The 11,156-nt window shown below is 35.3% G+C and overlaps 1 protein-coding gene across 1 annotated transcript; it reads right to left on the bottom strand.

Annotated features, from left to right (window-relative positions):
* Positions 1-6,340: 6,340 nt before the first annotated feature.
* On the bottom strand, positions 6,341-7,135 carry LOC134253840 (uncharacterized). The gene is made up of 3 exons (XM_062736434.1): positions 7,106-7,135; positions 6,711-6,874; positions 6,341-6,605 (listed from the first exon to the last, which is right to left on the bottom strand). The coding sequence occupies exons 1-3, from the start codon at positions 7,133-7,135 to the stop codon at positions 6,341-6,343; spliced, it is 459 nt and encodes a 152-aa protein (XP_062592418.1).
* Positions 7,136-11,156: the final 4,021 nt, after the last annotated feature.

Below are 11,156 nucleotides of genomic sequence, written 5' to 3'. Positions count from 1 at the left end.
TGCAATCAATCAACTAAACCTGAATTCGGTTTATGCAAGTCTATTATTATCAAGGAAATGTAAAGTACTTAGTATAATAAATGCACAAGTTCACATGATAAGTAGCCAATAAGCACCAAGGTGGATTCCTTTGTTAAAAATTCAGTTTGCAGTCAACCATCAACAACAGAGAAGTCCTTGAGTGGTTCTCATTTTGTGACGACCCACTTGCACTTATCATGCTTATGCTAGCGATGGCTGCATGTTTTCGGAACTGTGCAACGTTAACACATCATTGTAGTCTACATAAATGACCTGTTCCAGTTTCAGTTTACTTTAAAAATATCAATGCTTTACTACAGAGAGACTTGTTTTCATCCTTGGAGAAATGATATCATGTTCAAGTTGGATTGATCTGCTCATCTTCAACCTATTGAAAATATATATAAATATAGTTTAACAAAATCCCAAACTAAATAAAACAATATGTTAGATCCTCTCGCATACTCGCTACACAACATCTAACAACATCCCATAGAAGGTCACATCAGATGTCAAATACGGAACAACTCTAGACTTATTCTTTCCAATATATGAAAAACAATAATTTTGCAGTTGACTATTTGATTGGTTGGAAGCAAAACGGATTATATTCTGTTAGCACATATTAATTATTCTTAAAAATTTATATTCATAAAAAAGAGATACATAAGACTTTAAAAATTATAGCTTTAAAAACTTGTAACAAATAATTTTATATTGATTTATATAATTATATCTCCAAATTTATCGGAATCAAAAATGTGCATGTGATGCTGGACATCACAGGATTCACACACTCACGAAAAAAAACCCAATCGGACATACAGATTTACGATGGCGTGTTTATTTCTCATACTTTCACTTTGTGTTACATCATCGGTAACTCAACAGCATCGAGACGTGAAACAGTGCATTTATCCGGTCTGTTTGAATCTAACAGTAAATGTAGAAAAAGTTCAGGAAGTTTTTGTGACTAACACCACAACCCCTGTCCCTGGGGTAATAAAATTCACAATTTTGTTAAAGGTACTCTAACTCGTAATAATTATGTACTTAGTAAGTTTATTAATAACCAAGGAGCAGAGAAGAAAATTTTCAAAGATACAATTCATTTTCACTATATAATCAATAGAGCCCCGCCCTACACCACAACCCCTGACCCTGGGGCCATAAAATTAACAATTTTGGAAGAGGCACTCTTGCTCATCATAACTATGTACTTAGTTGATTTAATACTCAGGAGCAGGAAGAAGATTTTTGAATTAATTCATTTTCACTATATAATATATATAACCCCAACCCTAGCACTAGAACCCCTGACCCTGGAGCCATGAATTTCACAATTTAGGTAGAGGACTCGGTGTTCATTACAATCATGCCAACAGTTTGACTGCTTTATGTCCAGCAGTAAAGAAGATTTTTAAAGATTTCATTAATTTTAGTGGTTTTGGTCCCACCCTAGGGGGGCGGGCATAAAATTTACAATTTCTGTTCCCATTCATTCATAGATGCTGTATACCAAGGTTGAATTGATTCAGTGGTTTCAGAGAACCTGAAAATGTTCAAATGTTAACACACTACGACGGACGAAAACGGATAGCAATAGGTCACCTCAGCGACTCAGGTGACATGGGCAGGCCAAACAGTTCCTCTTTTGAACCGTGGAGTTTACTGGGCAAAAAAAAATCCCAAATCAGAAATTGTTTACTTTTGTCAAATGAGTGTGGTATATATTATTATAATAACCTCCATTGTAAACCTGTCTATACAAAATGGTTCTACAGACCTGTGAATCCCCCTGCTCAGCAGTGCCACAGGTTGGATCGTCGTTGGAGCCTCAAAGTAGCATGAAAAGCCTCATTGTATACTACTTACCCCTCTCTGATTAAAGCACTTAGTCCATGCTTTGTAAACGTATTAGATGTTTCCATCATTTCATGATTATAAAATTTTCTGCTTAACATTTAAGTGACGTTTTAGAGGTATCTGTATTGAATCATTTCATCCGTTTAATTTTTAACTTCCCCATTCAGGCTTATTACATTAAGCTGTGGCTATATGTGGCGTAGTTTATATTGGGTTTCAGCCACCCCCTTTTATGTATAATCTATTAGTCTGTTATAGAATGTATGATCAAACTCTTGGATTTGTGTAATCCGGAATGTGGTATATCTTAGGTTAAACTTTTATCACTGCTGAAACCCGCCAAATAAACTTGTTCATCGTTTCACCTCTCCTGTTTTTAGATTCTGCCAGGCCAGGGTAACACATGTTCAAGATACGCTATATTCCAGGAAGGCATCCATTAAGACAACAAGAAGTGAAACTATTGCAATGGTGTGGGCAGTGTTTCTCATGTCCGGCGTATTATGTACAAGTGCCCAGTACATTTATCCGAAAGAAAACAGTCGCTGTGCCAGTAATGGAGAGACAAGGCTACAAATTCCAGAACTACTCATCCAACAAGGGAGGATACAAGACTCTGTAGATTCCTTAATGCGAATGGTGAAAAACGCGAGGATGATGTAAGCAGGACTGTAGATTCCTTAAGGCGAATGGTGAGGAGACTCGAGGATGATGTAACCAGTACTGTAGATTCCTTACGGCGAATGGTGAGAAGACTCGAGGATGATGTAACCAGTACTTCTTGTTTAGATATTAACTTTTACTTAATATGTAAAATTTTAGATTTCCATGTTTTGTCATTTTAAATAAAAATAACCCATTCATGCTATAAATACATTTAATCATTCATTATCCGTTATAATTTAATACAAAAGAAAGTGGATCGCTGAAAAATAATATTATTTGGTTGTATTAAACTAAAATGATCTAGAAATGAAAATATATTTTCTTTATCGCGTTTTGTTCTGCTAAATATACTAGAAGAATTATATATATAAAAGGAAATGACTTGATTCACCAGCTGGCGAATTAAGGGAAAGAACTCAACCCTTTATGTCTCCATCACATTAAGGAATGATATGACTTTGTATGACTGATATCACCAGTTTTTCGTTTCTGATGAATGTTTCTGATGAATCAAACAAAAACAGACTTTTTCTTGGAGGACCAGCTACTTGGACATTGGTTATGTACACTGTGCGGACCTCTAAAACATCAGAGGTTGGGATCAGATGTCACGATTTGCCTGATCCCTGCCAAAATGGAGAAATCTGTATCAACAGTTTTACATGTACCGGTACTTGTCCAATGTTTTCTTGGGTACAAAATGTGAAGATAAACCCTTTAGGAACACCAATTATCAAATATTTCAAGAAATATTTTAAAGGAATAGTCTCTAAGGTCTGAACGTTATTTTCGTAGGCAATAAATTAGCAAGTAAATGTGTGAAATACATTATTAGGACAATCCCTCATTACTGCAAGCTTAAAAGAAGTTTGCTGATTAACAGAATCAATAAATATTATCACCATTTGTGAAGTCTGTTTACTGCCCTCATTATTAATCGGCATGATTTCCGAAAATAGCCGACTCAGCAGGGATATGCTGACCATCTTATCATTTTCACTTTGAATGCTTAGTAGCAGAGAATGGACACAGAAGAGGTAAGTTTTATGTATTTAAAGCTTAGAGAACCTTAAAATTATACTTAAAAAGTTATATTTACATTTATATATTACTTAAAACACACCTCAGTTGAACAGAGTGACCTCCAACGGGTTATAATATGTGAGGGGCCTCATAAGGGTTATCTCATCAACAAACATTACAGTACAGAAAGTATAGTTGCATTGGCAGTTTTTTGTTTTTGTTTGAAAACAGACAAAAACAAATAATGTAAAACTACAAAAAATCCCCTTTTCTATCATACATTTTTAAATGAGATGAAATAAAAAGGGGGAATTTTAAACAAGGCCTGAACATATGTTGATATATGAAATAGACAGCATAAGTAATCCTTGAATTAATATTTCAAAAAGACTTCCAAATCTCAAACTTGAAACTGCATGTATGAAGTTCAGCTTTTTAAGTTTTGAATTTTTAAAAATTTTTAATATATACATATTTTTACCAGACATATGAACAATTACATACATGCATTAATTATATATCAATATAAGAAAAAAAACTAATTAAGCCTGCTCCTAATTTACTGTATGGGAGAAGGATATGGAGATAACGAACAGTATTCAATCTCAACGTCCATTAAACAATATAAAAAATAAGAGCAGAGCAAACACGGACCTCTGAAACATCAGAGGTGGGATCAGGTGCCATGGAGGAGTGAGCATCCCCTGCCGACCGGTCACACCCGCCGTGTGTTCGTTGTCATGATCAGGAAATAACGGAAAAAATCCGTCGTCAATTCAGTGTATAAATAATGGACTAACAATTGGTATGAAAAACGTCAGTCAGCATATGACTCAATGATAAATTGTACTTGCTGACAAGGTCATTGTATCGACCATAGAATTTACGAAATGATACATATACCTGTACCAATGCTAACAAAACTTAATTGAAATAATTGCAATTATGGGGTTTTTGACATATTTTTCATGTTTAAAATATTAAGTAATTGAAGATCATGTGTTTTTGATAGGTTTTTTTCGCTTAAATTGATTTCATGAACATGTATGTTATTTTTATGAATAAAAATTTTTATTATAGAATGAATACAAATGTATAATTTTTATAATAGAATATCAATTTATCAAGACACACGTCTTCATCCCCAGAATCCTCATCCTCTTCAGATTTGGGAAGGGGGAAGAGGCAGAGGGCGTGGGAGAGGAGGACGCCCGAGGGGAGTTAGGACAAGAGGTGGAAGAGGACTAGGTGCCCGCAGAAGAATCGCCCAAGAAACTGTTGTTGAAAGACTTGCAGCTGAAAGGGAGCAGCGAGATGCTCATCTTAGGGTAAAATTGTACAAGTTAATTAGTCAAAATAACCTTCATTCATGCATATACAATGTATATATACAACTCATTTATGGCCTGTTAATTCACAAATTCATGTATATATGAATTATTTATTCTAAAAGTATTATCATTCTAGGAAAAACCGTTCACGGTAGCCTAGAGGTAGAGCGTTCGCTTCGTGATCGGGAGGCCCGGGTTCGATTCTCGATCGCGGCGCCGCGTCAAACCTAAGAAGTAAAAATAGGTAGTGACTGTTCTTCGCCAAGCGCTCGGCGTCAGAAGTGAAAGCCACGGGTTTTTGGATATGACCTTATAAACGTAGGTCCAGTGTCACGGTAGGCGCTGGCACGATAAAGAAGCCTCACTGCTCAATGGCCAAGATTGCCGAGTATAGGTCGAAATTTGAAGCCCTTCACCGGCAAATGGTGACGTCTCCATATGAGTGAAAAATTCTCAAGAGGGACGTTAAACAATATACAATCAATCAATCATTCTAGGAAACCATATCTAATCTTGAGGAGGATAACTTGAGGAACCTTGTTCAAGCTATATATGTAACAGGGACCCAACATTTGTCTTTGACATTTTGAATGAGGCTTCCCAAAATGAAAGGAGACAAGGGTACCACCCACAACCGTCAGATGGCATACCAAGCTGGTGTACCTGCAACCACTGCAGAGAGATTCCATCCGAAATTGAAAAAACTCTGTTGTGGACAGACTCCATTAAACTGCTACTCAATTGTCCCAGTAAGAAATTCAATTTACTGATATACAGATAAAAAAAGTTAAAATTTTACAAATTTAAATGTATATAATAACATTCAATATTAATTATACACTGAATTGACGTTATTTCACTATCATGACAATGAGCACACGGTAGTATGACCGGTCAGCAGGGGATGCTAACTCCTCCATGGCACCTGATCCAAGCTCTGATGTTTCGGAGGTCCGTGTTTGCTCTGCTCTTGTTTTGTATTGTTTTATGGACTTTGAGATTGAATACTGTTCGTTTTCTCCATATCCTTCTTTATTTATTATTAATTATATTTTTAGGATTTCCAAAGGGTTGTCCTTGATGACCTTGTACTGGTTGTTGCCCGCATTACCGTGAAGACATTTTTGCAGCTGCCCCTGATGCAGATATTAACAGCGGGAACAGACATGCAGCCTACCGCCAATTTATCCTCTGGCATCATGGTTTGCTAGGTGCAAGAAATAGAAGGGTGATTCCAAGTTGTTGTGTATGGAGAATAAGGGACAAGTTCCCAGATGCGTTTTGCCAATATAGGGGCCTCATTGGAGGACGACTAGGATAAAGTTAATTTAACAACATTTTCCTAGCTACATGTCAACAGCTTAAAATGATTAACAAAATTTTATATTCTAAAGTGTTTTATTTTTGATTGAATCGTGATTGTTCAAGACATGTCAATTGTCTCTTTCTTGTTGCAGAAACCTTGACTTCTGCTCGACAACAAGCTGTTCAGTGGAAGGGGGTGGGATTGGAGCCAGATGAGATGACAATCTTCTTGGATCATCTACCTCCAGCACCACGGGTTGGTTCATCCCCACTTCATCTGTCACTCTTGACAATAGAATCTTCTCCTGCAAAGATGGGATATACGGAATTTTTTTTTTCTCTTTCACAGGATAAACTGCCCATCTTCCACTTTTTTGTTGTAGCTCCTGAAATCTGAAAGGAAAATATTTTGTTCATCATGTATAATTGTTCATAATATTTTGTCTCACTGTTGAAGTCAACAATAAATATTGGCCAGTGTTCATATATATTGCTTACTGTGTTGCTCCATCTTTCTTGACAAGAACGTTTCTGTTTATATGGTGGTTATGGTGCAAGGCCGCAAGTCGATTCCTGCACCTATATGAAGGTGGGTTGTAGGAGTGACGCTTGGATGCATACGCATTCACTACGTTCTGGAAATTTTCAAGTTCTGCTGTGCACTTAAGAAGCAAGAGTGTATTAATGATTTATCAGACATACTGTAGTTCTTTAGCAATGTAATAAAAGAACCTACAATTATTGATTCTGATATAAAACTGACCTGCAGTTAAGATATTAAAGCTGAACACTACTCGTAAATAGGCATAGTCCGCCATATTTCTCGTTCTTCAACGCTCCCTCTACAACTCGTATATAAGGAGCAGATCGCTAGCCAGTTCAATGTATTTTACTATAGAGATCCGACGAGTGCAGACGTACATCTTACAAAGCTTGCTACTCAATACCGATGAAATTATCAAATTTTACGTATTTTTTTCCAAAACAGGACAAAAGTATCATGGAAAATACAGGTCATTACATTATTTACAAACAGAAAATGCACATAAAAACAAGAAATTAACGCAAAAAATCTAAGACCACGATAGAAGTACTACATGTCGGCCACGAGTTTCGAGTGTGCAGTCGGGTGTAACGAAAGCGAACGGTTTATATCCCCGTCTGACAGTGCCTATTTATGAGAAGTGTTCAGCTTTAAGGCACATTGTTCTGGAGACGTTTGTCTAACACAATTTCCCGAAGAGCCACATGTGCTGGAGAATCCTTTTCTAACCACCCTTTTGTTCTCTCTTCAGTCAGTGGTCCATGGTTGCATTCATTAATGTCACTATAGGGTAAAACCCATGTGTGAACATTAACTGTGTGATGGAGGATTCCTATCCAATTCCCCTTGAAAAGTAAAATTCGTTTTAGACCAATTTATATAATCACATGCAGCGCTTTTGCAAAGTTTATATTCATTTTTTTGGTGTATGGAAACTTACAACAAACTCCTCCTTTGTGTTTGAGATGCTAGCTGTGTACCAGTAATGGTTGACAACATCTTTTATCCTTGACAGGATAGCTTTTTGGGATTTCTGCTGACCTGCCTAGAAGATATGAATAAACACACTGCACAAAAATAATGGTTGTCATATGTATAGGTGTTATGTGTCTACTTTTAGAAATTCAGATTTATTTGGTGTAGAACAGTTTGTAAAAACTGATAAGAAAACAACAGCTCCAAGCAGTTTCATGAATCCTTTAGAGTAAGTCCAATTATTTAAATCATAGGTATCATATAAAAATTAAAAGTTATAAGGTTTGATATGCATGCCATTAGAATACTTTTAAATAATATTTGTTATTACTGATTTATGTCATTGTATGTATTATATCAGAGTAATAATCATAATCCATGTTGATCTTACAGAAATTTTGTTTTGCAGTCTCTCAATCTGCTTATCAGAAAACTACACCAACGAGGACTCAGAGGATTCATCAGATGAAGATTATGAGCCTAGTTTCATAATGACCATGAGGTATGTTTTGCAAGGACACCTTGCTGCCAAGCCAGTAAATTATTTAATTTATTTTCATATTTCAATATTTTCAATCTACTGACTATATGGACTAACAGAATTATTAATAAAATTTAATCCCTGTCATAAGAGAGGACACTCAGACTGAAGCCATGGTTGAGGACTCTGAAAATGGGGGATAGCTGTAATGAGGAATCAAATGATGATCTTCGCCCCGGGATTGCCAAAATTTTAACTCCAGAAGAGATTGAGGGCTGTAAGGAAGACCGCCCTTTCCTTTGTTATCTTTCACAGCTTCACACATTATCTGAATTACGTGTCATACCAAATTGTCAGCTTAAAGGATGCCAAAAATCAGTGCATTTGGAGAAAACTGTTGTTGGATCGGCACTCTATTTCAAATGGGTACGTGAGAAAATTGCCTTGACATATACTAGTATTAAATATATCTTTCAAGAAGGGTAATATAAGGTCTAGATCCTACTCTAATTGCCAATCTTGTTAATTTACCTGTCCCCCTTGTCTAGATCTGAAGATATTTCAGATACATCTGAAAATTTGGATGGGAGAATGGTCGCTGTTGGTCCAGATGTTGATGTCACTGCACTTAATGCAGTTTTAACCTTCTTGGGGAACTTTCAAACGTCAAGGTTTCATTCCTTTATAGACGACATTTATGTTCATATTGGTTCATTTGATATAATGAATTGAATGAACTGATACACTGATTTAATAGTTAATTCTTAATTAACTTCAATATATTATCAGCACTTTTATCTAAAATACGTTATATAGCATTATATTGCACAAACAAAATTAATAAAGCAGCAGGTATTATCTTTTGTTAATCCCATTTGCTAAACAAAGAAAGCGTATCCCCTGGGGACCCAATCAGCTTTCCCAGTTTGTTTACATACTGTTTACATAAGTTAATCGGCTTAATCATCATTTTCTCTCTAAGATATTGCAGTTTTAGATAAAAATAAAAGATAAACTCATTTCTACTACTAAATACCTATACTGAAATCAAGATTTATTTAGCAGTTTTTGTGAAAATTAACATTATTTTACTTACCGATCAAGCAGGTACTCTGCTACATTGGCATGAGTTTTAAGCTGCAGCGTCTCTTTTAATTCCATCCAACGATCATATTGACCACCTATAGCTATTCTGCCTTGATTGTATTTTGACATAACTGAAGTTCTGTTTCGTTTTCTTGTTGAATCTGTTAAAGATCGTTCTCTCCCACGTGTTAATCTCTTCACCTCCGACATCTTCGGCTACTGTGACCTCGGTCAGGGATGCGTAGTTTGTTTTACGAGCAGGGTCAGCAGGGGTCTTCGTAAATGGAGCAAAGATAAAAGCCGAATTTTTGTGTGGATGATAAAAATTCATCCCGGCAGTTTGTTTATTAAATAAGTGATATGTAAGGCACTCTGTTGTGTGCAAAGCTTGACAGATCAACATTATTTTACAGGGTCTGTTATACCAAATACAGAAAAAAATACAGAAAAAAGTATATTATTTTGTTTGAATGAACCTTAGAGACCAATCTAATTAAAATTAGATGTTAGTGTAGCGAGTATGCGAGCGGATCTAACATCTAATTTTAATTAGATTGCCTTAGAGACTATCCCTTTAAAAAGGATATGGAGATAACAAAAGTATTTAGGATAAAAGTTCCACAAAACAATACAAAACAGGAGCAGAACTTCAAACCAGGTGTGATCAGGTGTCATGGAGGAGAGAGCATCCCCTGTCGACCGGTTACATACGTAATGATTTTGAATTAACAGAAAAATCCGTCGTCAAGAGACCCTAGCGACTGCAATATTACGAGTGAAGAAAATACTTTGGAAATTAATGTTCTATTCTGCATATTACGTCCCTTTGTACAACTGAAAGTTAAAAATGATGCAAGAATCGACTATTTCTCCAAAGAGTTTGTGGCATTCCCGAAAATTGTGAGGACAAATGGGATACAGGCCCTCCAAATCCAGAGATTCGTAGAGCATGAAGATACAAAAGGTGTGATCAGAAGAAGCACACAAAATCACCTTCTTGATTATTATTTGAAACCAGGTGTAACTTAAGAATAGAAAATAAAATATATGGAAAAGTATGTTAACACTTGTTGCCTTTGTTAATGAGAAGTATTTCTAAAATATTTCATTTGCCTTAAAGTCGTTGAAAAAATTAAAATTATAATTGTTTTTTATCAATAATATGAACATAATGATATATGGATTGTCTGTATCACTTGATTAAAACAAAAAAGCATTTCAAATAGCGCATTAAAAAATTTCGAAGTCCAAATTGAAAGGAGTTTAGGGGCTGAAATTTTAATTATCTATCCTACAAAAAATCTGATTAAATATTGTTTCTCGTCTTGAAAAGACAAACAAAATGATATAAAGAACCTTTATACATGTATTGGGTCAGAAATAAACATTTTGAACACCGAAACGTATTTTTATTTTTTAGGGGTTTTATCTGACCTCAATTTCTACATTGAAATAATTCCTTTCTTGGGGGCTGACATTTTTATTTATGGAGCTATCTTAATGTGCCTTATATCATTTTCATTTCTGAAAGAGACGAGGAAGAATATGTAATCACTTTTATCATTAGACAACTTTTAAGATTTTTATGCCCTTAAAACTAAGAAATTTGGACATGAATTTTTTAACGCAATCCAAAAACTCTTTATTGGGGCTATATCAGACTTTCTGGTGACCTAAAACAAAAAAGAAAATGTAAACGATGTAATAAAATTAATGAAACATAGGTAATCAGAGATTACAGAGCTCACCTCAACGAATGTTGTCTTTAAGTAAGGCAAAGTCACACAATTAACCAACAAGAAGTGTACATTCCAAAAATGAAAATATTTAAGCAATTTTAATCTGATTTTGAAATAGA

This window comes from Saccostrea cucullata, unplaced genomic scaffold (genome assembly GCF_032062105.1).
Source record: "Saccostrea cucullata isolate Sc308-1 unplaced genomic scaffold, CSIRO_AGI_Scuc_v1 ctg1463, whole genome shotgun sequence".
NCBI classification, from domain to species: Eukaryota; Metazoa; Mollusca; class Bivalvia; order Ostreida; family Ostreidae; genus Saccostrea; species Saccostrea cuccullata.
The sequence above is the reverse complement of the archived record's forward strand: the minus strand, read 5'-3'. Positions and strand labels throughout refer to the sequence as shown.